General features: G+C 39.4%; 2 protein-coding genes and 1 long non-coding RNA gene across 8 annotated transcripts in view; 2 read left to right on the top strand and 1 right to left on the bottom strand.

The window, feature by feature from the left end:
- Nucleotides 1-6047, top strand: part of RNF19A (ring finger protein 19A, RBR E3 ubiquitin protein ligase) — a 39509-nt gene extending 33462 nt beyond the window's left edge. For all 4 annotated transcript variants that reach the window (XM_070748127.1, XM_070748128.1, XM_070748129.1 and 1 more), the window contains 4 exons: nucleotides 3-164; nucleotides 1399-1609; nucleotides 2765-2908; nucleotides 3934-6047. In XM_070748127.1, the coding sequence (XP_070604228.1) occupies nucleotides 3-164; nucleotides 1399-1609; nucleotides 2765-2908; nucleotides 3934-4627 (1211 nt within the window). In that variant the 3' untranslated portion in view covers nucleotides 4628-6047. The remainder of the gene's footprint in view (nucleotides 1-2; nucleotides 165-1398; nucleotides 1610-2764; nucleotides 2909-3933) is intronic.
- A 1441-nt stretch (nucleotides 6048-7488) lies between these two features.
- LOC139165137 (uncharacterized) lies at nucleotides 7489-9929 on the top strand. The gene is made up of 2 exons (XR_011558749.1): nucleotides 7489-7559; nucleotides 9724-9929. It is a non-coding gene; the product is annotated as an uncharacterized lncRNA (long non-coding RNA).
- A 4874-nt stretch (nucleotides 9930-14803) lies between these two features.
- SPAG1 (sperm associated antigen 1) overlaps nucleotides 14804-27465 on the bottom strand; it is a 45307-nt gene continuing 32645 nt past the window's right edge. For all 3 annotated transcript variants that reach the window (XM_070748124.1, XM_070748125.1, XM_070748126.1), the window contains 5 exons: nucleotides 26395-26536; nucleotides 25201-25327; nucleotides 22462-22620; nucleotides 16951-17313; nucleotides 14804-16111 (listed from right to left, as the gene is read on the bottom strand). In XM_070748124.1, coding sequence (XP_070604225.1) covers nucleotides 15980-16111; nucleotides 16951-17313; nucleotides 22462-22620; nucleotides 25201-25327; nucleotides 26395-26536 — 923 coding nt within the window. In that variant the 3' untranslated portion in view covers nucleotides 14804-15979. The remainder of the gene's footprint in view (nucleotides 16112-16950; nucleotides 17314-22461; nucleotides 22621-25200; nucleotides 25328-26394; nucleotides 26537-27465) is intronic.

The following is a 27465-nucleotide window of genomic DNA, read 5'->3' as shown; positions in this document are numbered from 1 at the left end:
AGGTATTGGAGTCCCTATCATGCTGGCTTATGTCTATGGAGTCGTTCCCATTTCTCTCTGTCGAAGTGGAGGTTGTGGCGTATCAGCTGGCAATGGGAAGGGTGTCAGAATAGAGTTTGATGATGAAAATGATATAACTGTGAGTGGAGCAAATGCAGCAGCAGGTAAGAAAGAAGATCTTTAGTTATCATGTTTGTCTGGATGTCTCTCTACAAAAGCGTTTTGGAGAATTGCAGAGGTCTTTCTGCAGAAATGTAGAAAACATTTTCAATTGAAAATATTTTCAATCTTAAAATAGGTTTTTGATATCATAGGAAGTATTCTTATGCTGTTATTATCCTACCAAATAAGAACAAACATTGAAATGAGGACTTTTAAATTTGAAATATTTTGCATATTTTTGCTTTTGATAGTTGCTGCCCTAATAACCAGTTACAAGCTTCTATAGACCATAATTCACAGGTAGCCAAGTTGTTTCATATATACATTACATACACCGTTGAGAATATATTTGAAGGAAGTAATAGTCACTATTTGTCAAATATAGTCAATATCCAGACACATTTTTATTTGCAGTCTGTGCAAATGTTCTATAGTGATTTGCATAATCCTACACTTACCAGGAAAAAAAAAATCTATTATTGGTTTGGTTACTAGACTTCTATGCTGCCCTTCTCAACCGACTCAGGGTGGCATACAACATAATAGATACAAGTGTGTAGAAATATAATATTAAAATACTACAAAAAACTAAAAAAATTTAAAACCTCATTTATCCTAATGCAATCATCCACATTCATCTAATCTATTGTAGCAGCCTCAAAGGATACCCTCCTTTATTGATGATACCTTAAACTTTCCCTGTATTAATTTATCAGAGAAGTTAATAGATAAAATCGTTTTCTAGATACTGTTTCTTCGCTTAATGTTCCAATGCCATTGATTCAATACCAGGATTAGTGTCACTTGCCATGCTGTGATTTTGATTTGCTAATTTTTGGTTGAAAATGTGCGATAAAATAACGTTAACTGGTGAAATGTTAATTTCCTGACAGAAAGCAAGAATTGATCCAACCTGTTCTGGAGAACAATTTTATTATTTCCCAGTACCAATTTGGTATAAGAATAGAACTAGAAAATATTAAGGATCATTATATTGGCATACTCCTTTTTCACGAGAAAATTTGATTATTTTATATAATTTCCTCATTATACCATCAAAAGATGACACCATTTTCTCTTTCTATCATAATTGTATCGGTCTCAGACCAACATTCCCTCATCAGTTACTGAAGAATTGAAAAATAAGTACAGTTTTTATTACTGGAGTTTCCATAAAAGCAAAGCTTTCTATAATATGAAACTTTAGTAAAAGATATGTTCCCCTTTTCAATTTAGACACTACATCAGTAGCAGAAGCACGTCACAATCCGAGTATAGGGGAAGAAAGTGTTGGATTGACTGGAAGCCTAAGTGCAAGTGGCAGCCATATGGACCGAATAGGAGCCATTCGAGACAATCTGAGTGAGACAGCAAGCACCATGGCCTTGGCTGGAGCTAGCATAACAGGAAGCCTGTCAGGAAGTGCAATGGTCAACTGCTTCAACCGGTAAGATAATGCATTCCAAATGTTAAACCTCTAATTGACTATTTGTTATATATAAACTGTAATAAACAATGAAATACAGTGGTACCTCTACTTAGGAACTAAATTCGTTCCGTGACCAGGTTCTTAAGTAGAAAAGTTTGTAAGAAGAAGCAATTTTTCCCATAGGATTCAATGTAAAAGCAAATGATGTGTGCGATTGGGGAAACCACAGGGAGGGTGGAAGCCCTGTTTCCTCCCAGGAGATTCCTAGAGAGGCCCCACGGAGGCTTCTCCCCACCTTTTTCAGCCCTGTTTCCTCCCAGGAGATTCCTAGAGAGGCCCCACGGAGGCTTCTCCCTGCCTTTTCCAGTTACAGTTTCGGAGGTTCGGGTTTGTAAGTGGAAAATGGTTCTTGAGAAGAGGCAAAAAAATCATGAGCACCCTGTTATAATCTAGAAAAGTTCGTAAGTTGAGGCTTCATAGGTAGAGGTACCACTGTAATATGTTTAAGCTGATTGTTGTAAATTCTAATATCTAACTTTTGAATATTTGTGGATACATTCTGAAAATAGTAATTAAATTCTAGTTGGATTAAAGAGGAACTCCAATTCCAATGATAGCAGTTAAGTATGGAGAGACAGGAATTCTAGTATATAGTATATGGCTTTTATGTTTAGTATTGGATTATGGTTTAGGGTAGAGTTCCCCAACCTTTTCAGCTTTGTGAACTGACGAGAGGGAAGAGGGGATGGTTCCAGGTGCGCAATGGACACACCCACCCACTGAGCACACTCTTGTTTGTTGCTTGCATCTGTACGCTTGCCTGCCACCTTGGCCCACGTCTGAAAGGCTCAAGCCTGGGAGCTGGGAGTTGGGGATCCCTGGTTTAGAGAAAACACTTCTGCATGAAAATGAGATTGTTGTAAATAGAAAAAACTTGGGTTGTAAATGTTACCACACTAGAAATTAACTGCTCCTATTATTTGAAAGGAATTCTGGCTATTTCTTATATGTAACTTTTTTAGGATGTATTACTATTATTTATTAAGGGATGTTTTACTTAATTTGCTGTGAGAATTCTTCACTGGGTGGCCGGTAAACATTTAAAAGATTTCAATATGTATCACATTGAAAAATGCAAGTTACTTATTGAGCTAATACTAAATTTTCTCTAAGGTTGGAAGTCCAAGCAGATGTGCAGAAGGAGAGATGCAGTTTGAGTGGCGAATCTGGCACTGTTAGCTTAGGAACAGTGAGTGACAATGCCAGCACCAAAGCAATGGCTGGGTCCATTATAAATTCCTATGCCCCATTGGACAGGTGAGTTTGAACTAAGTTGGTAAAATCAGTATTTATAAGCTGTGCAAGAAACCTCTGATACGATTATTGATTCTGTGGTATCAAGTTGATGTTGACTCTTAATACCAACAGATAGATTATTGTGGTAAAAAGTTATAAATAGCTATGTCAAGTTCAGAGTATATTTTGTTTTTTTAATTTAATTTATCTGGCGTGTTTATATCTAGAAAGGCATTTTGCCTATTCTAATAACATGCAGAAGTTTAGGTATCTCATATCATATTGTATGGACATTTCAACTGTGTCAACTTCTGAAGCCAAAGCAGGATTTAAAAGTCTCTTCAATTCAATTCAATTTATTAGATTTGTATGCCGCCCCTCTCCGAAGACTCGGGGCGGCTCACAACAATAATAAAAACAGTATAATAATGGAACAAATCTAATAATAAAATTATATTAAAAACCCCCAACAATTTAAAAACCATACAACACATACAATCCAAACATAAAATATAAGAAAGCCTGGGGGAGATGTCTTAATTCCCCCATGCCTGGCGATATAGGTGGGTCTTGAGTAACTTGCGAAAGACAAGGAGGGTGGGGGCCGTTCTAATCTCCGGGGGGGAGTTGATTCCAGAGGGCCGGGGCCGCCACAGAGAAGGCTTTTCCCCTGGGGCCCGCCAAACGACATTGTTTGGTCGACGGGACCCGGAGAAGGCCAACTCTGTGGGACCTAATCGGCCGCTGGGATTCGTACGGTAGAAGGCTGTTCCGGATGTATTCTGGCCCAATGCCATGAAGGGCTTTAAAGGTCATTACCAACACTCTTAATTTTGTCTTGATCTGATCAGATCTAGAATATAGAATCCACATACTTTCTGTAAAAGAAATATTAAAAGTAGTGTTGATGAATCATCCTTATCAAGATAGGACACATTTTTTCAAACCTTGCATTAATTGTTGCATACGCATTTTTAAATGCTGTTTGCAATGAGTTGGCAGATTTTCTACTGTAAAGCAGAACTGTTATCCTTTTTTCTTATTAGAGATGGTAGCAGCATGGAGGTGCAAGTCGACATTGAATCGAAGCCTGCAAAATTCAGACACCACAGTGGGAGCAGCAGCGTGGATGATGGTTGTGCTGCAGGCCGCAGTAACGCTGGTAGTACTTCCACCTGCTTGTCTGATAACAAATCAAGTGTCCCCAAGTGGTCCAAAGAATCGTCAGCAGGGAAAAAATGCAAAGGTAAACTCAGAAAAAAGAATAGCACGAAGATAAATGAAACCAGAGAGGACATGGATGCTCAGCTGTTGGAGCAGCAAAGCACCAACTCCAGTGAATTTGACTCTCCCTCCCTCAGTGATAGTGTCCCGTCTGTAGCTGACTCTCACTCAAGTCATTTCTCCGAGTTTAGTTGTTCTGATCTGGAGAGTATGAAAACCTCGTGCAGCCACGGTTCCAGCGATTACCACACCCGCTTTAATACTGTGAGCATTCTGCCAGAGGTTGAAAATGACCACTTAGAAAACTCTCCTCACCAGGGGAGCAATTTGCTGTTTATGCCAATTGCTCCAAATTCAGATGCTCCCCCCCAGCTGAGTTACATTGCTGAAGAATGCACCTGCAAGGGGACTTCCAATAATGCAGGTGTGAATACTGGTGAAACACTGAAAGAAAGAAACAACAACCATTCGGCCCAGGTTATGGAGTTAAACACTTCCCTTCAGACGGAGATTTAAGCCTGTTGTGTGCTGCAGAATTGTATTTACCACTAAAGAGCCTTGCCAGGCCACTTTAAGAAGCAAGGCTTCAATGCAACTTACATTTGGATATATGTCTCTATTAAGGCTTGCGTGGAACTATGTGAAGTGACATGAAGATTATAACAAGTGCATTACAATAAAACATTATATTGATGTTTTGTATTTTTGCCATAACTTTGCTGAAAGTCTGTATTTGGTGAACTTGAATGGGGACAATTGGCCACTTGTAGGCTTCATATAAAACCTCAGTATGGATTTCAGGTATACAGCAGAAAAACCAACCTCTGGTCAAAATGAGTTGCTGTAAACCATACCAAAAAAAAAAAGAAGTTCTGATAATTTTATGTGGAGAAGAATATCATTATGTTAAGTGATGTTGAAACACATTCTTTAAGCAAGGTTATGACATATGGCATAACTTTAAATTAAAAAGAAATTGGTACTTGATATACAATAGGTAGCAAAGTGACGTCTCCTTATCAGAAAGTGGGGGTAATTTAATTATATTTGCAATTGACAGCAAAATAGAAGGTTTACGATATAAGGTGTATAAAGTTTTTGTACAATGTAAGACAGTTAATTTGTTATCATAGTAGAGAACCTGATGCAGTCACCTTCACCAGGGGACTTCAGTTATGCTGTTTAATTCTTCGTGCCTTTGGAAAAGACTGGGTTTATAAGTGCCTGGTCTGATGATTTCACTGTTCAGTTTTCCAGAATGTTGTCAGTTGCCACCTTCTTGGAATCTAGAGGAAAACTGCAGCGAATCAACTAACTGTGGTAGATTAATAGGATTCATAATACTGAAGTATTAGCCTACCAAAGATTCACTCAGGCTTTTAGCAGATAAACTTTTTTGACATCATTTTGCAAATCACATGCACAGAAAAAAAAAAGCACAGTGCAGAGCTTGCACATCTTTGAAAATGGGCTCTAAAAAAATGATTGGTTTGCAGGGAGGGTTGTGTCACATGTCCTTCCTATGGTTCAGCTGAACACGAGTTGAAGCTCACTTAAGCGCCTGCACTGTTAAATGTTTACCACACAAGTCATAATGATGTATGCTCTCTGCCCCTCCTACAAGAGAGAGAGAAAGGGTTTGGGGTTTTGGCATAGAAGCCTTCAATAATTTGGTTTCTTGTGTGTATGTGTGGATGAGGCATTTTTTTTTGTAAGTATTGCCATTATGGTGCTACTGAAAACATATGAGAAGAAGGTTGTTTTGGGCCGCAGCCATCTTCTCTGGCCTCCTTGATTATTTTCTTTAATCAGCTTATAACACTAGTGTCAGATATATTATTTGATAATGCTTGTTATGATATTTGTATATTTGCTATTTTTTGTTTGCTCAATGGAGTGTGTAAACTACATACCTGAAATAAATGTCTGAGTACTATTTCACTGTCTTCTGTCTTTAGAACAAAGGGCTTTTTACAATGCATGGCACACTTGTAGACTTCGATTTTATGTTGCATTGTTCTGAATTACATTCTCTCCTCCAGAAGACTTTCACATCTGCTTTATTGATGTTGGAGGAGCAGAACCTCTGTACAAGAACCAGGCTTCATATTGGGGAAGGATTTTTCTTCATACATAAGCTTTATAAAGGGAAAGAGCTCTTAGATTCCAGCTCTTTCCAGTTAAAATTGTCCAGTGTTAATGATGTGCAAATGCTTTCTTAAATGTAATCACTACTTGGTTTGCTAAACTGAGTTGATCAATGCATCTACTTGTTATAAAGTACCGTATCTTCCTATGTATGAGTCTAAGAGGTGGAATTAATTGAATGTAGACTTGCCATTCTGTGTACATCACCAGTCTTTTCTTTGTGTAATTGAATTGAAATTTGGCTGCAGGGAGGAGGCAGTCTTCACTAATTGACCATATTTCCAGATCCATTCTATTGTAAAAGGTCCACCAGTCTTATTTTATCTTATGTCTTATATTTGGTTGTCTTGATTTTGACAGTAATATTTTTCAGAAGTTTCTTTGCTGTGATAAAAAAGTTATCAGCCATATCATTTAAAAGTATAAATGCTAAGTTTAACTTTTTAAATATCCTCCCTAAACAAATTTCTGAAACAACCTAACCTTCATTAGAATGAACACTATATTTTGCATCTCAATATATTAGACTGCTGTCACATGTTGATTTTGTGCATGTTTCATTTAGAATTCAGGCTTAATTATTATTTCTCTATAACATCTTTCATATCTAAATAACTGAATCGGGTATTGAGAATTAAGAGTTATTTCAACAAGAAATCAAAATAGGTTCCAGCTGTATGTGTAATATCTTTTAATTTGTATATGGAAGTAATTTACTCAATGCAACTAATTTAAATGAAATTAAGAAACAGCAAAAACAATGGTTACACTTAAAGGAAGTACCATTGGAGTCACTAAAGGATGGGCGAAAAGGCATTTATTTGTCTACCTACCTGGAAGGCAGGTGTTCAAAATCCTTCCTGTTTTAAGAAGGAAATTCCTTCCTTCTATTCAAGTTAGGACAATATAGACCTCGTTTAATGAATCACAATTGGGATTGGAACCTTAGTTGTTAAATCAAGTTGGGAGCTGTGAAACTGCATTCGTGCTTATGAACTTACTTGAGCTTTACAGATCTGCAAAGTATGTAAATGAGTAATCACAAAATTACTTTTTCATCAGTTTGTAACTGGATAGTTGCTAAGTGAGGCAGTTGCTCAATGAGGATTACCCATTGTTTAATTTTCGTGTATAAAATGACCAGCAAAAAAGCATCAGAAAAATGGAAGAACAATATATAAAAATAATAAAACAGAAAGGTTGAATAATGTGGATTTTTAATGTCTGCACTGATGAATTCTCTCTCCTGCAGGATTAGACTGATAAGTCTATCATTGAGTGATCAGAATGGTATATCCTGGTAAGTTCTTCTACTGTTTTCAATCACCAAAGATGGAATTTGTCAGAAAAGGAATTTTCTGCAATAGCACCCCTAGAGAGAATCAGTAGAGACTAATGAAGCATCTCTAGTGGACTCTGTCAATTTTGTGGGCTTCAGTAAGCATCTTGGGCACCCATCGCAGCAGTGTTCATACCCTTAGCATTCAGATAGCATATTACAGTGCGCACTTCGCACTTGGAGGGAAATGGAACAAGGATGCTCATCTCTAACCATCACAATGCCAGTCGATAATCTACTGACCACAGACACTGCTCGTTCTCTTCCGCTGGCTCCCCTCCACACGAAAGTAGTACCAGCTTCCCCCACGAACATTCCCTGTGAGAGCTACGTGCCTTGTAACCTTATTTTCTGGATAACCCTCGTATGTTTCTGCACATCTGCCACACACTTTGCAAGTTGCTTGGGCTTGCCCATGTGGCTTCTGCAATTTTTCTGACTGCCAGAGTATCTATTTCCTGGATATGTACTTGAAATGTATACTGCTCCTTGGCCACAGTATTTTTTCCCCCCCTGGTCCTCAACAGTATGGGCAGGAAGAAAACTGTTGCTCCTTTTGTTGTGCTCCATGTCCGGCTCAACTGATCATGGATTTTGAGGACCAGGAGACAGAGGATTACTGGCATCGCAGGCTAGTGTTCTTGTCATTCTGAATTTGAGAGTGAGAGTAAGGAAGAGTTAGGGACTGAGGAGCCACCAGAGACTGTAGAACCCCCCAGACAGGGTACTGTCTGAGTCAGAGGATGGTGGGGACTTTGAGGATCAGGACCCTCTGTTAGATGCAAGAGTAAGGAGGATGAGATCCAGACATGAATATCCCTTAGAAGGGGTTCTTGGCATTGATTAGCTCTATGGGACAATTGGCCACACCTTGGCAGTATATAAAGGCAGGCTGATGGGAAAAGGGTGTGTGGCAAACAACGTTCACGACAGAGCATCGGAGCTCAGAGACTTTTCTGATCTCATGGATTTTGATTCCTGCTTTTGGCTTGAGCTGTAAAATTTCCCTGGACTGTGAGTCAAAGAAGTTAAATTAGTCAAAGAAGAAACATCAGTAGTGGAGATTTATGACCCTATTCTGGCTGGCATCCCGAACTCTTGTTATCTCCTGCTAATGAGAGAAATGTGGCCAACATCACATTCTTTGTGTTAACCCTTGTATTGCAGATTTTTTTTTTTAATAGACTTTGCCGATGGGTGTTTTGAAACCAAAATGTGAGTGGGTCTTTATTCCTGATAATTGATTCGGCCAGACAGAACACCTTTTAGGAGGCAGAAATGGATATGGGACAGAAAATAGGTGTTTAATGCACAATCCAACTAAAAAAGATGACATTAATGCTTTTCCATTGGTTTCTTTTAGTGACCAAGAATTGTTGGGTGCTAAGGATTAGCATGTAATTAGACAGATCTTGCTTTGCACCCTGCCTCCTGGTGTTCACCTGATATCCTGTCCTGATTGTGTAGATTCACTTCACAGCAATTAAGAAGCCACAATCATTTGTCAATCAGAAGCAGGCAATATCTAGCCGTCTAGGAACACTCCTCACTTGAGGTTATAATTAATTTAGCATCTATAGACTCCTCATGTTTGTTCTAAATGACTATTGTCACCCAGTAATGTATACACTTCATATATTAACTATTAAGTACCGTTAAGATAATTGATATGCAAACTTTTCATGCTTCATATAGCACCTTCTTATCATTTTAAAAGTGTTTAATATTTCTACGTGACAATCTGAAATAATTTTAGATACTAAGAAGAAAGTCCTACTTTGAATATTTTGCAGATGGAAACTGACCGATTGTATTACTTCGTTACCTTTCACTCAATTTCAACTAAATTCCTTTCTCAGAGTTGTTCTACAACTTCCCCCTTCAATACAATACAGATACATAGTCTTGTTTTATCAGATAAGAAAGTCACTACATCATTTGAAAAGTTTGGACAACAGCCATGAATATTGGTAAAGAACTGGCTTCCTTTTGACACATTTTCACCCATTTGGTATTTATTAGGCTATTATTTATTTCTAGTTTTTAATCTCTAACTTGATATCATTAAATGTACATATCGTTATTTTTTTAATTAAAACAAGCTTATACTTTTATATGACTGCAGGATTCAAGCTAGGAAAGAAGCTGCTGCCATAACTGGAAAAAGCTTGTGTATGTGCTTTGTTCTTACTCTACCTCTGACGAAATGGAAGGACACGTGACTTTGTGCTACAGAGCATTGAAGCCTGAATTTGTAGCTCTTGATGTGAATGTTTTAAGCAATTATTTCCATCCTATGCCTTTCAAAGCTATACATTAAAACTGCTGTTCTGAAAATATCTTGGAATGGTAAAGTCATGTTTTTAGAACAAGTACAGGTTTGGCTCCTAAATTTATTCTTGCTTCAATGAGTATTTGGGCACCCAGTACAGTGGTACCTCTACTTACAAACTTAATTCATTCAGTGACCCAGGTTCTTAAGTAAAAAAGTTTGCAAGAAGAAGCCATTTTTCCCATAGGAATCAATGTAAAAGGAAATAATGTATGAGATTGGGGAAACCACAGGGAGGGTGGAGGCCCTGTTTCCTCCCAGAAGATTCCTAGAGGCCCCACGGAGGCTTCTTCCCGCCTTTTCGGGTCCTGTTTCCTCCCAGTAGATTCCTAGAGAGGCTTCTCCCTGCCTTTTCCGACCCTGTTTCCTCCCAGTAGATTCCTAGAGAGGCCCCATGGAAGCTTCTCGCCTTTTCCGGCTCTGTTTCCTCCCAGGAGATTCCTAGAGAGGCTCCACGGTGGCTTCTCCCTGTCTTTTCCAGTTACAGTTTCGGAGGCTCGGGTTTGTAAGTGGAAAATGGTTCTTGAGAAGATGCAAATAAAAAATTGAACACCCGGTTCTTATCTAGAAAAGTTCGTAAGTAGAAGCGTTCTTAGGTAGAGGTACCACTGTATTTATATTTTACATTATCTAAATAATCGTGTGGTTTGTGGTTGGGGTGTGCATATTTTGAAACCAATTGGGAGGACAGATCTCATCTGAGCACAGCAACGTTCTGTGATTCATTAACAGAGCCTCTTTACTTTCCAGCTTCTACAGCTATGTCGAGGAGTCATGTTAACTTTAACGAATCAACTCCTTAAAGCAGGGGACACCAACCTTTCGGACCTCAGGGATGACCAAATTCATAATTTTAAATCCTATGGATCACTAATATGATTTTTAAAAAAAAAAGATAAATCATATTTAGTGCAGAGGTCTCCAAACTTGGCAACTTTAAGACTTATGAACTACAACTTCCAGAGTTCAGAGCTTTGCTGGCTGAGGAACTCTGAGAGTTGAAGTCCACAAGTTAAAGTGGCCAAGTTTGGGAACCCCCGATTTAGTGCAATATAAAAATGCAAATATTTTTTCTGCGGACCACCAACATTTCCTTATGGACCATCGGTGGTCCAGACCACCAGTTGGGGACCACTGCCTTGCAACACTGTTTCTCAACTTCAAGATGCAGGGCCTCCAATTATCAGGATTCACCGCCTAGCATGCTGGGGAGAGTTCTGGGAGGTGTATTGTATTTTTGGAGTATAAGACGCACCTTTTCCCCCTAAAAGAGGGTGAAAATATTGGCACATTATATTGCACTAAGAGTAGTAGATGCTTGGAACAAACTTCCAGCAGACGTGGTTGGTAAATCCACAGTAACTGAATTTAAACATGCCAGGGATATATCCATTCTAAGATAAAATACAGGAAAATAGTATAAGGGCAGACTAGATGGACCATGAGGTCTTTTTCTGCCGCCAATCTTCTATGTTTCTATGTTTCTACATGTTTGCAAAAAGTATTCTGCTACATTGGTATTTTATTAAATAATATATTACTACACCATTTGGTTCAGAATACTTTTTTCCTTTTTTCTACCTCTAAAATCTAGGTGCATCTTATACTTTGAAAAATACAATAAATGAGCTGATTTGTACTGTAAACTATACAAAAAAATATTGTATTCTTCTCTGCTTCTCTTCCATTCACAGAAAATAATACAGTGATACCTCATCTTACAAACGCCTCATCATACAAACTTTTCGAGATACAAACCCGAGGTTTAAGATTTTTTTGCCTCTTCTTACAAACTATTTTCACCTTACAAACCCACCGCCACCGCTGAGATGCCCCGCCTCCGGACTTCCGTTGCCAGCAAAGCACCCGTTTTTGCACTACTGGGATTCCCCTGAGACTCTCCTCCATGGGAAACCCCACCTCCGGACTTCTGTGTTTTTGTGATGCTGCAGGGGAATCCCTGCAGTGCAAAAAACGGGCGGTTCGCTGGCAACGGAAGTCCAGAGGTGGGGTTTCCCAGCGAAGGGAGCCTCAGTGAAATTGCAGCATCGCAAAAACACAGAGGTCCGGAGGTGGGAGGGGAGCCTCAGGGGAATCCCAGCAGCGCAAAAATGGGCGCTTCGGCTGGCAAAAGGGGTGAATTTTGGGCTTGCACACAGTAATCGCTTTTCCATTGATTCCTATGGAAAACATTGTTTCGTCTTACAAACTTTTCACCTTAAGAACCTCATCCCAGAACCAATTAAGTTTGTAAGACAAGGTATCACTGTATAAAGTTCTGTTCTAACAGGTTAAAAATGCTATCATCATGTACCCCAAATAGTCCAATAAATCAAGGGATGAATAATAAATTTCATTGGATATTACTGCTAGCTGTTTCCAAAAGCATTTTTCTCTTGAGTTTTGATACTCCAATGAACTCTGCCTCAAAGATTTAGAGATGCTGTTGGGACAGAAATATTATTTTTCAAAGCAAATCAGGACTTGTTCAGTGAAATCTCTCTGTGGAGAGCAGAGGTGACAGCTGCAGCAAAGACCAAAGAACCAATGAGTTGACTGATTTTTTAAAAACTTCTCTGGAGAGGAGATCGCCCAGATGTGCTCTGGGGGACGATGTCTCATAGGAAATCTCAGTAAGAGATTTTCCATAGATTTGACCACCAGGAGAAGTTGGGGTTAGCCAACTTGCTCATACATGCTGAGGCCTTTGAAAGGATTCAAAGTTTCTAACTTTTCTGCTAATAGAGAGCCATCGTGGGGCTTCCAAGATTCCCCTGTGTTTCCTCAACTCTCTGTGGCCTGCATTGGCTGCCGATCAGTTTCCGGTCACAATTCAAAGTGTTGGTCATGACCTTTAAAGCCCTACATGGCTTTGGACCAGACTACCTCCGGAACCGCCTGCTACCGCACGAATCCCAGTGACCGATAAGGTCCCACAGAGTTGGCCTTCTCCGGGTCCCGTTGACGAAACAATGTCATTTGGCGGGCCCCAGGGGAAGAGCCTTCTTTGTGGCGGCCCCGGCCCTCTGGAACCAACTTCCCCCCGGAGATTAGAATTGCCCCCACCCTCCCTGTCTTTCGTAAACTACAGTGGAACCCCGACATAAGAGCTGCTCTACTTAAGAGCAACTCGAGATAAGAGCTGGGAGGGGAGAGATATTTTTGTTCTACTTACAAGCCCAAATTCGAGATACAAGCGCCAAGGAGCTGTCTCCTGAAGCCAAACGCTAACTTCCGCGTTCGGCTTCAGGAGACAGCTGCGAAGCGGCGCGCGTGTTTTAAAAGGTTGCAGCCGGCCTGGGGGGCTCGGGGGGGTGCTTGCAGCTTTCTTTCTTGCTCTTTTTCTTTCTCTCTTTTACCTTCCCTTCCTCTATTTCTTCTTTTCTTTCTCCTTCCCACCTTCTTCCCTCCCTCCCTCCCTTCACTCATTCCTCTCTTACTCTCCCCTTTCATAAGTTTCCTTGCTTCCTTCCTCTGTTCCTGTCCCTTCCCCCTTTCTTTCTTTCTTTCTTTCTTTCTTTCTTTCTTTCTTGCTCTTTTTCTTTCTCTCTTTTACCTTCCCTTCCTCTATTTCTTCTTTTCTTTCTCCTTCCCACCTTCTTCCCTCCCTCCCTCCCTTCACTCATTCCTCTCTTACTCTCCCCTTTCATAAGTTTCCTTGCTTCCTTCCTCTGTTCCTGTCCCTTCCCTCTTTCCTTCCTTCCTTCCCACCCTCCGTCCATTCATTCACCCATTCCTCTCTTGATCGCTTAAAGCCGGTCCCTGGTGCAAAAAGGGTTGGGGACCTCTGTCCTACAGGATTGGGTGGCAGAGAAGTTGAACATATGTAAATTTAAAAGTTTAAGAAAGTTTACAAGTTAAGTGAAAGAAACTTCATTATTCATTTATATGTACATGTACATTTCTTCATTAAAAACATGTCTTTCTGCATAATTTAGACTAACTTTGTGAGTTTTTTGAGGGCTGGAACCAATTAAAATTATTTACATTAATTCCTATGGGGAAAAGTCGTTCGAGATAAGAGCTGCTCGACTTAAGAGCCCAGGTCCGGAACGAATTAAACTCGTATCTCGAGGTACCACTGTACTCAAGACTCATTTATACCGCCAGGCATGGGGGAGTTGAGATATTCCTTCCCCCTAGGCCATTACAAGTTATGCATGGTATGTCTGTGTGTATGTTTGGTTTTATAATAAGGGTTTTTAGTTGTTTTATTATTGGATTGTCACATGCTATTTTTATCATTGCTGTTAGCCGCCCCAAGTCTACGGAGAGGGGCGGCATACAAATCCAATAAATTATTATTATTATTATTTATTATTATTATTAATAATAAAAATTGCCTATTTAACTATCCTAACACCATTACACCTCTTTGGAAAGACAAATTTCATAAGCCACAATGTTTAAATGTATGGAACATCAAAGATGCATTGATTTAGGAGGGACTACTATAGCCAAGTCCAGGTTTGAAGGAATCTTAATAGTCCATATTGTGTTTTTATACTAGATTATGATGGTTCCCCTAAAACAGAGGTGGGGAATTATGGCCCCTTTATCACTTGTGAACTTCAACTCCCTGAAGACCTGAGCCAGTATGGCTGGGTCAGGAATTCTGGGAGTTGGAAGTCCACAAATTGTAAAAGGGCCATAGTTCCCCACCCCTATCTTAAAAGATAAACAGCAAACCGAACTGGTATTAATTGTGAAATTAAATTGACCATATTTTGTAAAACAAAGTTATATTTTAATCCATAAACATAATTTTTTATGCTAAAAGACCAAATGTTTGCCACAGGAACTGAATAATCAATATTTTGTGACACTCTGTAAAACAAAGCTGTTAACCAATAATAAAAATATGCCAAATATCTTACTTTTAAAATATTTATTCATTACAAGTATTTTTGTATCAATCAACTCAATACCTTATTACAAAAATTCTTCAAGGGAAACCATTCAAGTGAATAAGCTCTTAACATTTTTTTTACAGTTTCTAATCCAAGAAAACTTTTAATTCAAAATAGCAAATAGTATTTCCGTAGTATTTCCTGTACTATCATTTGGATTGCATACTATTAATAAATTAGCTTCCAGTTTAAAATATAATAATTCTATTCTTCAAACCATTTTTTAAAAACACATTTTGGTTCATCTTTGCTGTTCTGTAGTAAATCACTAGCTCAGAGAAATCTCCTTTTGTATATTCAATGTAAGCAATCCAGAGGAGATTTAAACACCTCCTGTTGCAACCAGTGTATACATTCAGAACCTTCCAACATGTTAATTTTGTAAGAGTAAGACAAGAAATCAGATGGGGTTTTCTTGAAAGCCATACTCAACGTAAGCCAGATGAATTTGCAACAGCAAATGAAAGCAAAACTGAAGTTGAAATATACTGTATTTTGGTATGCGTAGTGCCCATTTCTTCCCCCATCTGCAAAAACAAAGTCCTATCACCGAGTTATACTTCCATAGTCTTTCAACACATGCCCCACTTAAAATGAGACTTCCTTATTTAACGGGGCTTATTCACAGACATTTTCATTGTAGTCAATCACCATTTTTGAACACCATTTTTCTTTAGAAAAATCCCCTATACTAGAAGGAAATGAAACAAAACAGCTATATTTGCCCTATAAGTATTATCATTTGTTTAACATCCCTTCATAAAAGGAACATTTTAGACTCTTTCCTTGGCCTTATGGGACTGTGTCCTTGTGGCTAACGGTTCTCTTCCTTAAGCAGATACGGAGCATTTTTTATTCTTTCTCTTTCCTATCTAAATGAGTCTGTTCAAGCCCCAGTTCTACTTCTAATTTATTTGTTGATATAAGTGCCGGTGCCAAAGAGTAGGGAACATTCCTATAAATATAAATAATTGTAGGATAAAACATATACAAGGTGAAGGAGCAGATTATCACAGTGTGTGTAAAATATGCAGCATATTAAATAACCCAGATAAAACTATTTGTTTGCCTTCCCTTGGTGCAAGGTGGACATACACACTACGCTTATTTGCATGGAGTAATTTAAAAAAAAAGAAACTTTACAGTTCAAAGGTTTTCTTAAGATTCTCAAGATCACTGGAAGAAAATTGTTGGTCTTGCGCATTGGAAAGAGAAGCCAGGAGCTGCTGAACCTGTTCTTTTTCATTCTTACCAAGAAGTGTCTGCACCACCTAAGTTTAAAAAAAAAAGTATGTACATTTAATTAGTACACTTAAAATGACATTTAGCTAAATAACAGTATATCAGTATATATTGTATTGGCAGTTCTGTGTTAGCAAATACTTCAGAAGAAAAGGATTTAGGGGTAGTGATTTCTGACAGTCTCAAAATGGGTGAACAGTGCAGTCAGGCGGTAGGGAAAGCAAGTAGGATGCTTGGCTGCATAGCTAGAGGTATAACAAGCAGGAAGAGGGAGATTATGATCCCGCTATATAGAATGCTGGTGAGACCACATTTGGAATAGTACTGTGTTCAGTTCTGGAGACCTCACCTATAAAAAGATATTGACAAAATTGAACGGGTCCAAAGACGGGCTACAAGAATGGTGGAAGGTCTTAAGCATAAAACGTATCAGGAAAGACTTAATGAACTCAATCTGTATAGTCTGGAGGACAGAAGGAAAAGGGGGGACATGATTGAAACATTTAAATATATTAAAGGGTTAAATAAGGTCCGGGAGGGAAGTGTTTTTAATAGGAAAGTGAACACAAGAACAAGGGGACACAATCTGAAGTTAGTTGGGAGAAAGATCAAAAGCAACATGAGAAAATATTATTTTACTGAAAGAATAGTAGATCCTTGGAACAAACTTCCAGCAGACGTGGTAGATAAATCCACAGTAACTGAATTTAAACATGCCTGGGATAAACATATATCCATCCTAAGATAAAATACAGAAAATAGTATAAGGGCAGACTAGATGGACCAGGAGGTCTTTTTCTGCCGTCAGACTTCTATGTTTCTATGTTTCTATCTGAAAAATAATTTACACTGAAGACAATCTGCTCACCTTAAATCTTTCAGCTTTACTTAGGTAGAAAAGATGTTGGTATACCAGATTAGGGTTTTGGCTGAACCCATTAGACTGCAGAGCTTGAACAATGATGAGAAAAGTATCTCCTTCTAATTTGTTGCTTAATAGTACCGGCAAATCTTTTGGCTCGATTATTGCTAAGAGGTCTGCACAAGCAGCAATGTCCTTACTGGCATTCACAATGCTGATTATCTGCCCAAATTCATAGGCATTTGATGGCTTAGAAATGATTAGCTTTTCTGAGCTATTGGTTGTCCCAAGCTCCTCTTTAGCACTGCAAGGGTTTGGTGCTGCATTTGAAGAACACGTCTCGGTATCATCTTCCTCTTGTTCATTTACCTTCACAAAGAAATAACCATGCATTTGGTCAGCCTTAATAAATACACACAATGTTAAAAAAACAATCATAATTACAATAAGAAGGAGGCAAGATGTAAGAACTTGTGCAACCCCTTAAAGGATATTTAAATGTTTCATTCATAATGATCATATTTTCATTTATTCCTTCCTAGATTATCTTCCAAAATGTCCCTGCTCTTTATATATATACTGTATATATAACTTGCAGCTGATCACAGAAAGGCTGATTGAGTTATTCTCTAGAGCCCAATTCTCAGTGGGTTACTAATTTCATGGGAAAATTCCCTATGGTTTGTCCAAAGTGACTTGGTAGTAGTCAATTATTTATAGCTCACTTTTCTCCAGAAATGTCAGTCAAAGAGACTAATAGCAATAATAAAAATACACAAATTAATTGAAAGAACAATTAAACTTTCAAAATAAATATAGCATCCATAAAACACCAAACCAGAAAATCAGTTCAGCAGTTTTGTTGCAAAGTCCTGCTTAGAGGAATAGACATAGCATTAACAGAGATGAAGTCTGGATGAAATCATCACGGGCCATTTATTACCGTATTTTTTGCAGTATAAGACACATCTTTTTTCCCCTTAAAAAATTGGGTGTGTCTTATACTCTGTAACTTTTTCAAAGCTTTTCTTCACAGCTCTAAGGAGGCGCTAACTATTTTCCCAGCTTGCAGGCTTTTTTATTGCTTTCCAGCCCTAAGTCTTTGCAAACTTTTTTTCATTGCAACTTGCTCTGAATAAAGTTTTTTAAAGCCCTAATCAGGGGATAAAATAATGTGCTGAAGCTGACCAGACCAAGGACGCCAGCCAGATGAATACCTGATAGGCAGACTTTCTTACCTATTTTCCTTCCCTAAAACTAAAGGGAGTCTTATACTCAGAAAAATACGGTATTTTCCTCTGAATTTGTTTCTCTAAGGCAGAGGTCTTCAAAGTGACAACTTTAGATTAGATTAGATTAGATTTAAGTCCCTCTCCAGGCGGCTCACAACAATGGTGAAGAACAATACATAGTAACAAATCTAATATTTAAAAATCTAGGTTACAGTTTTAGATTAAAAGTCCAAAAAAAAAGAAACCCCAATATATAAAAAACAACACACAATCGAATCATACACAAAAACTACATGGGCAAGGGGGAGATGTTTCAATTCCCCCATGCCTGACGGCAGAGGTGGGTTTTAAAAAGTTTACGAAAGGCAAGGAGGGTGGGGGCAATCCTGATCTCTGGGGGGAGCTGGTTCCAGAGGGTCAGAGCCACCACAGAGAAGGCTCTTCCCCTGGGTCCTGCCAGATGACATTGTTTAGTCGACGGGACCCGGAGAAGGCCAACTTTGTGGGACCTAACCGGTCGCTGGGATTCGTGTGGCAGAAGGCGGTCTCGCAGGTATCCTGGTCCGATGCCATGAAGGGCTTTATAGGTCATAACCAACACTTTGAATTGTGACTGGAAACTGATCGGCAGCCAATGCAGACTGCAGAGTGTTGGAATAACATGGGCATATTTAGGGAAGCCCATGACTGCTCTTGCAGCTGAGAGGGGTGGCATACAAATCCAATAAATTATTATTATTATTATTATTATTATTATTATTATTATTATTATTAATTATTTTGCATGATCTGAAGTTTCTGGGAGTTGAAGTCCACAAGTCTTAAAGTTGCTCTAAGGAATAAAATAAAAACTCCACCCATTTCTCAGATGTTAAATCTTAGGCAGATTGGTAAATTAGGATATGATATTTCAAAAGGTATGGTTCCCAATTCATAAAAAGCACCATCAGCTTTGAATCATGCCAGATCAGAAACAAACTAGTGGCTATTTTCATCACAGAGTATAATCTGTTTATAATTGGCTCTGGTTAGGAGTTGAGCCTGCATTATATATAAACTGAAGTTTCTCAAGGACGGTCTTGCGTGCAGGAGGTTAAAATAGTACAAACAGGACGTAAGCAGGATCTATATACAGTGGTACCTCTACTTAAGAACGCCTCTCCTTAAGAACTTTTCTAGATAAGATGGGTGTTCAAGATTTTTTGGCCTCTTCTTAAGAACCATTTTCTACTTAAGAACCCGAGCCTGGAAAAATTTCCCAGGAAATTTGAGAGCAGCACAAAGGCCCGGTCAGGTTCCTGCCATTCCCTCTTTAATCCTGACCATCTCGGGCTTTTCTGGGCTGCCAGAGTAACCTTTCAGTAGCGCTTAAGAGGGCATTGGCAGCCCAGAGCAAACAAAACATTTTCCTTTCTCTGGGTGCTTGGAGAGGGAATAAATACTCTCGCTGCCTCCCATACACCCGGTGCGAGGTTGCCTCCCAGAGCATGTGGGTGTGGAAAGGCAAAAGGGGGCGCTGTGCCCTGGCCAGATCAACTTGGCTTCAGCCAAACCGAGGAGTCACCACAGTGAAGGAAAGGCACCGGATACAAAACGAGCGAGCAAGAGGAGAGGAGAACCCTTCAGCATGGGAAGGAAGAGGCAGCAGGTAACAGCAGCGGCAGCCGCTGCTGCCTTTCAATCAAAGGAGCGAGAGGTTCCCCTCTCTTGCCCGCCTGGGTTTCTCTCTCTGGTGCAGTGTATGGGAGGCTGCCTCGCACTGGATGTATGAGAGGCACGTGCTCCTCCTTGCCGCCTCAGAGTCCCTCTTTTTTTTTTTAAGCCTTAAAGTTTTGGATTTTTTTAATTCCCTTCTTCCTTCAGCAGCGACTGTCCTCCTCCTCTTCTTCCTCCTCCTCCTCCCACCCAAATTCTGAGCTTTTATTTCTTTCCTAACGGGTTTGCATGCATTATTTGCTTTTACATTGATTCCTATGGGAAAAATTGCTTCTACTTAAGAATGTTTCTACTTAAGAACCTGGTCCTAGAATGAATTAAGTTCTTAAGTAGAGGTACCACTGTATTGTGACTGAATCTGACATGCTCGAGAACAAACACGCTAGTCTTAGTGGGGGGTTACTGAACCCCTTAAAAATTGGGTGTTTGGACCATAGACACCCTAACTAGAAAAGAGGTTTCAAGAAAAATATAAATTCCTTGAGTAGAGGTAGAATCTGTATCGGAATCCTACCCAATACGGACCACACTGTGCACTGGTAGTAAAATGGGAGCTGCGCATGTAGCTTTGGGTGTCCAGGGTGTGCGCATGTCCAAGCATGATTTTGCTTCTGCGCATGCACAGGAAGCAAAATCTCATGAGGGGATGTGCATGCACATGAGATTTTGGTTGTTCTTTGCTTCTGCGCATGTGCAGAAGCAAAATCTCACTGGGACGCGCCCACACTAGAAACCCGAAGCTATGTGTATAGCGCAACAGTAGCAGCAAGAGCGGCAATCCCGTCCTGGGTAAGAATCCTGCATGACCAGCTACACACAAATTTTCATTTATCTGAATTAGGATGCAGCCTGTTTGCATTCATCTTGTCCATTATTAATCTCAGTTATTGCCATAAAATTTAGAGCAGCCTTACTAATTTCAAACATGGAAGTGGTTGTTGCCTTCGTATGGGGAATAGCAAATCCAAAACATAATTTACCAGTTTCAATCGACATTAATACAATATCAGGGAAACAAAGGCACGGTATTGTCCTTTGAGACATCACAGACCAATGGCTAATGTATTGAGGTGATATCTTTCTGCACCACTTTTCTGAAATCAACTTGAAGGAGGACAGTTTTAACTTACATCTTATCAAGGTCATGAGTCAACTATTGACTAAGAGGCGATATAGCGCAATGGGTAGAGTGCAGAACTGCAGGCCACTAAAGCTGAGTGCTAGATCTGCAGGTCAGCAGTTCAAATCTCATAATTGGCTCAAGGTTGACTCAGCCTTCCATCCTTCCAAGGTGGGTAAAATGAGGACCCGTATTGTGGGGTCAATGTGCTGGCTCTGTTTAAAAAGTGCTATTGCTAACATGTTGTAAGCCGCCCTTGAATCTAAGGAGAAGGGTGGCATGAAAAAATTGAATAAATAAATAAATTAGTGTTTTCCACCAGGAATGCGTTTTAGCTCTGTCCAGCTTTCATTACTTAAATTTTGTTTTGGGGTAATTTCATAAAGGAAAAGACATATGCTCCTCATGGGGACTTTATTTTGCAGTAGAGAATTTTTGTCTGGACTCCGGGGCATGACCAAGGAGGGGAAGATTAAACTGTAAAGGTGTACAGTGATCCCTCGATTTTCGCGGGTTCAAACTTCGCGAAGCGGCTATACCACGATTTTTCAAAAAATATTAATTAAAAAATACTCCGCGGTTTTTTTTCTATACCACGGTTTTCCCCACCCGATGACGTCATAGGTCATCACCAAGAGTCACTTCTCTCTCTCTTTCTCTTTCTTTCCTGTCATTCTCTGCTTCAATCATTTTCTCATTTCTCTTTTTTTCTCCCTTTTTCTATCATTTTTTTCTCTCTCTACCTTCCACTCTCCCCCCTCTTGCTCTCTCTCTCTTTCTCCCTCTCTCTCTCCCTCTCTGTGAGAACGCCTGCCCTGCCTATCCTGCAGCCCCCTCGCTGATAGCTGGGACGAAAGCGCTCTCAGCTAAGGGACTGTGAGAGGGGCGAGGCAGGCATTCTCAAAGCGCTCAGAGCAGCTATCGGCCGAATGAGGAGGATGAGAAGCCGTAGCCGCCAGCGCTGCTGCAGGAGGACCCGTGTCCCAAGAAAGCCGGTGAGAGGGGTGGATCGGGCGGGCGGGCGGTAGCGGCGAGGGGGCCGGAGGTGCTGGCGGGCGGGGGCAGCCGACATTCAAAACAATCTTTGCCGGCCTCCGCACTTTCGTCGCTCCCCGCCCCCAACTTCAAGCCCGGCTCCTTGCGCTGCCTTGAAAAAGTGTGCGTGGGGGTAGTTTTTGGCTGTCCATAGCCAAAAATGGTGTTTTTACTTCTGCACCGCTATTTTGCGGAAATTCGACTTTCGCGGGCGGTCTTGGAACGCAACCCCCACGAAAATCGAGGGAACACTGTAGTTCAAACTGACTTCTATATTTCATACTGTATATTGTTACTAAATATCTCCAAACTGCCAAATGTGTTCGGATAATGTATCAGCTAAAAATAAAGCTACAAATAAAATCTAGCAATTTAATCTAAAGCTTGTAAGCCTCTGTGGTTTTTCTTAAATACCTCTTGGATTTCAATTTTTTTCCTTTGCTTTGGCGGATTGTTGGCTTCACGTCTAAGCTTATATAATTGAGTTGTTTCATCCAATTCTTTCCGTGCTTCACCAACATCAGAATTAATTAGAAGAACTTTATTCAGATCTTCAATACTAGCTTCATAGTTCTGAAAGTTAGGAAAAATCAGTCATTGGCATAAATAAAGAAATTTTTAGAAAAGTTACAATATTTACTTGAAGTCAGAAAAATAACCTGGATTCTTACTTTCATGTTTTCTATTTTTTCCCAACATTTTCTAAATGTTACTATATTTATAGCTATTTGCTGGACTAATCTTTAATCCAGCAGGGATATTCTTATGTTCTTAAGGAATCCATTACTGTGGTGAGTGATCTGCTATACAATCTTTTAGTTATCAAAACAAGAAAAAAGCCATGTATCTCTGTTCCTACTAAGACCTCATGTAATTTGCAAATATATATAAACTACATCCTTGGCAAATATATAAAAGATTCATTTTATTTAAAATAGGGTCCCAACAAAGTGAAAAGAGTAAGGTTCTACATTTAGGCAAGAAAAACAAAATGCACAAGAATAGTATATGTGATAACTTGTTCAACAGTAGTAACTGTGAGAGGCAGTCTCCTAGTGGAGAACCATTTTTAAATATGAGCCAGCAGTGTGCAGCAGCTGCCAAAAAAAGCCAAAACAGTTCTAGGCTGCATTAACAGAGGGATAAAATCAAGATCATGTGAAGTGTTAATATCACTTTGTAATGCCACACTTGGAATACTGCATTCAGTTTTGGTCACCAAGATGTAAAAAAGACATTGGGACTCTAGAAAGAGTGCAGAGAAGGGCAACAAAGATCATTAGGGGACTGGAGGCTAAAACATATGAACAACGTTTTCAGAAACTAGGTATCTCTAGTTTAATGAAAAGATGGAGTAGGGGCGATATGATAGCAGTGTTCCAATATCTCAGGGGTTGCCACAAAGAAGAGGGAGTCAAACTATTCTCCAAAGCACCTGAGGGTAGAACAAGAAGCAATGGGTGGAAACTAATCAAGGAGAGAAGCAACTTAGAACTAAGGAGAAATTTCCTGTAGGTGGAACAATTAATCAATAGAACAGCTTGCCTCCAGAAGTTGTGAATGCTCCAACACTGGACGTATTTAAGAATATGTTGGATAAACATTTGTCTGAAGTGGTGTAGTGTTTTCTGCCTAAGCAGGGGGTTGGAGTAGAAGATTTTCAAGGTCCCTTTCAACTCTGTTATTCTATTCCTATTCATTCCAAAAGCAATATCTCCCCCCAGATTTGTACTGCCCCCACCCTCCTTGCCTTCTGCAAGAGTCTTAAGACTTATGCCACTAGGCTTGGGGCTATTAGATTCTTTCCCCCTGCCCGATGAATGTGCTGAGATAAAGTTGATTGAATGGGAATGACTGCTTTTTATGGCTTGGGTTTTTGGATTTTATATTTAATTAATTGGATCTAAAACATTATACATTGTTTTATTATATGTTGTAAGCCGCCCCAAGTCCTTGGAGAGGCGCAGCATAAAAGTCCAATAGATGATAGATAGAAAGAAAGAAAGAAAGAAAGAAAGATAGATAGATAGAGTCCTTGATTTATGATGATTTATTTAATAATGATTTGAATTAACAGAAGTCTGCAAAAAAATTCATTTATGACCTGCCCCCTTGGTGATAATTGCAACTTGGACACTTGGCAATTGGCATGCATTTATCACCAATTGTAGCATCTTACTGTCATGGGATTGTGGTTTATGATTATTATATTTTTTTGCTAGTTTTGCCAGGAAAAAAATGCCATTAGCTAAGCTGGATTTGCACTTACAAGTACATGACTTGACTTACAACCGTAACAATTTATAAATTGCATTTCCAGTTTGGTCATAAATTGAGAACCACGTCTAGAGCAACACTTAAAAATGTGACACCAGAAACAATTATTCCTGCAAATATCTTGTTACTATTCTGAGAATTATCTCTGATTACACTGCAGCATTTCCAGCTGCTAGTTGCAGGATTTCTTTATATATAAATCAGCCAAATGTATCTACTGCTTTTTGGTTTCTACTGAACTCTAGCAGTTGAACCTGTGATGGCTGTGTCCTCTTAAATCTGTCCGGCCAATGAAAGGGCAAGTCCTGTAAATACAGTGGTACCTCTACCTAAGAACACCTCTATTTACGAACTTTTCTAGATAAGAATCGGGTGTTCAAGATATTTTTGTCTCTTCTCAAGAACCATTTTCCACTTACAAACCCGAGCCTCCGAATCTGTAAACAGAAAAGGCAGGGTGAAGCCTCCGTGGGGCCTCTCTAGGAATCTCCTGGGAGGAAACAGGACTTCCGCCCTCTCTGTGGTTTCCCAAATTACACACATATTTGCTTTTACATTGATTCCTATGGGAAAAATTGCTTCTTCTTACAAACTTTTCTACTTAAGAACCTGGTCACGGAATGAATTAAGTTCGTAAGTAGAGGTACCACTGTACTTCCTTAAAAATGTCTCCCATCTGGTTTATATTAAAAGTTTTTACTATTTGGACCACCCCAATTCAGCATTTTTCATTTTGACATTCTTAAGCCTTCAAGCTAGGTTTTTCTTATTATATAATAATATATGTTCCGTGCATCATTTTTATTTTCATATCCACTACACACATCTGATGGGTAATATCTACAGGTTGGCAGATACGATTATCTTTTATCTTACCTCTAAAGCTTTGTATGCTAGGGCTCTTCTATATAAAGCCTTTATATTAGAGCCATCAATCTGAAGAACGTAATCACAATCCTTTCTGGCTTCTTCATATTTAAGTAGTTTCAAGAAACAAAGAGCCCTAATATAGTACAATTAGAAACAAGAGAGTGTAAGATCATACTGCAACACTCAAAAACAGCTTGATACTTATAGATTTAGATTTATTGGATTTATATGCCGCCCCTCTCCGCAAACTCGGGGCGGCTCACAACAATAGCAAAAAACAGTACATAGTGACAAATCCAATGCCCACCAATCCAATTACAATTTTAAGTTAAGAAATTCATAAAACAATCCCAATATATATAAAAAACAAGCACACAATCAATCAAACAGCAAAACAACATGGGCAAGGGGGAGATGTTTTAGTTCCCCCTTGCCTGACGGCAGAGGTGGGTTTTAAGGAGTTTACAAAAGGCAAGGAGGGTGGGGGCAATCCTAATCTCAGGGGGGAGCTGGTTCCAGAGGGTCAGAGCCACCACAGAGAAGGCTCTTCCCCCGGGTCCTGCCAGACGACATTGTTTAGTCGACGGGACCCGAAGAAGGCCGACTCTGTGGGACCTAACCAGTCGTGGGATTCGTGCGGCTTATGCTCCTATTATTTTTTAATAGTCATTTGCTCAGCTCTGTAGAGCGAGAGTCTCCAAACTTGGCAACATTAAGACTTGTGTCCTTCAACTCCCAGAGTTCCTCAGCCAGTAAAGCTCTGAACTCTGGAAGTTGAAGTCCACAAGTCTTAAAGTTGCTATGGTTAGAGACTCCTGCAGTAGAGTATTTCCAGCTGAGCAAATGATGGACCCAAACACCATATTGGTATCGATATCTGGTGCTATAGTAATATGAATATACACTATCACAATGGTGCAATATAATACATAGCGTGTTTTGTGGTGAATGTCCATTCAATGGCTTTTGGTTATTATTTCTTCACTGATGTTATAAGGGATATTAAAATAGTAAAATGTATATTATTTGGAGCTCCTGCAGAAAATATAAGTACAGTATGTACAAAATGGGAATTATATTTCATTTACAAAAATGGTGACTACCGCAAACAGCTTTTCGCCACTAAAACTAATGATAACTGCCTAAAAATCTGAATGAAGCTGGCTAGGATTTGGATGCAGTATTGGATATAATTGTTACCTGTTAGTGTAGATAGTCTTCTCCTGTGAATTTAGCTTTAGGCACTCGTTGTATTTCATTAATGCTTCTTCATATTTACCCTTTTTCACAAATTCATTTCCTTGATTCTTAAATAGCTTGAACTTCTCTTCTGCATTATCACCTATTGAAGATAAATAGATGCCCATTCATTAATAGCCAGAAGAATATTTTTTACCTATTCAGGAAGTAAGTAAAAATATTTATAGGACATTCCTTTCATTATTAAATAAGGGAGTTTCCACATCTCTTATCAGTTCAGCTAACCTTATGATCTCACAATATTTCTTTGCCATCAAAAGTCAAAACTAAGCACCACAGTTTCAAGCTATATAAAACAAGGGCACACCCTAGCCAATTCGCCCCATGCTGCATGAAGAATGTGAAACAAGATGAACTGAAACATAGTGTATGGTCAATCCTCGAGGAATGCATTAGTAAAGATTTATTTGCAATGAAGGAGGTATGAAAGAGATCCTGAAAAACTCTACCTTGAAATGTTGCATTCACCAGATTGTTTTAATTTCTACTTCTAACTACTACATCACTTTGGATTTTGTTGGCTCCAGGACATGGTCTGATTTTCTGAGATGCTCTTTCGTAGCATGAGAAGTTGCAGGGAAGGAAGGATTAGCATAAACAATGAAATACTACACACCGTATTTTTTGGAGTATAAGACGCACCTTTTTACCCCCCCAAAAGAGGGTGAAAACTTGGGTGCATCTTATACACCGAATGTAGCCACACCCAACCACCCTCACCCTTTGGCCTCTGCCTCCTAGCAATTTATCTCCTTGCAGCAAACAGAAAACACTGTTAAGCCAACCAACTCATTATCAGCTTCCCGACCCTCAGTTGATTTATTATTATCAGCTTCCTGACTCTCAATCTGAGGCTAAATTGAAAGTGAAACTAGCTGCAAGAAGGCAAATTGCTGGGAGAGACACACAGATTTTTATTTTCTGCTGAACTGGATGCAAGGAAGTAAGTCAATAACTATAAATGGCTGTAGAATGTTCAAATTATTAGGCTTACTTTTAAAAGACTGCTTT

Source organism: Erythrolamprus reginae, chromosome 3 (genome assembly GCF_031021105.1).
Source record: "Erythrolamprus reginae isolate rEryReg1 chromosome 3, rEryReg1.hap1, whole genome shotgun sequence".
Taxonomy (NCBI): domain Eukaryota; kingdom Metazoa; phylum Chordata; class Lepidosauria; order Squamata; family Dipsadidae; genus Erythrolamprus; species Erythrolamprus reginae.
The sequence above is the reverse complement of the archived record's forward strand: the minus strand, read 5'-3'. Positions and strand labels throughout refer to the sequence as shown.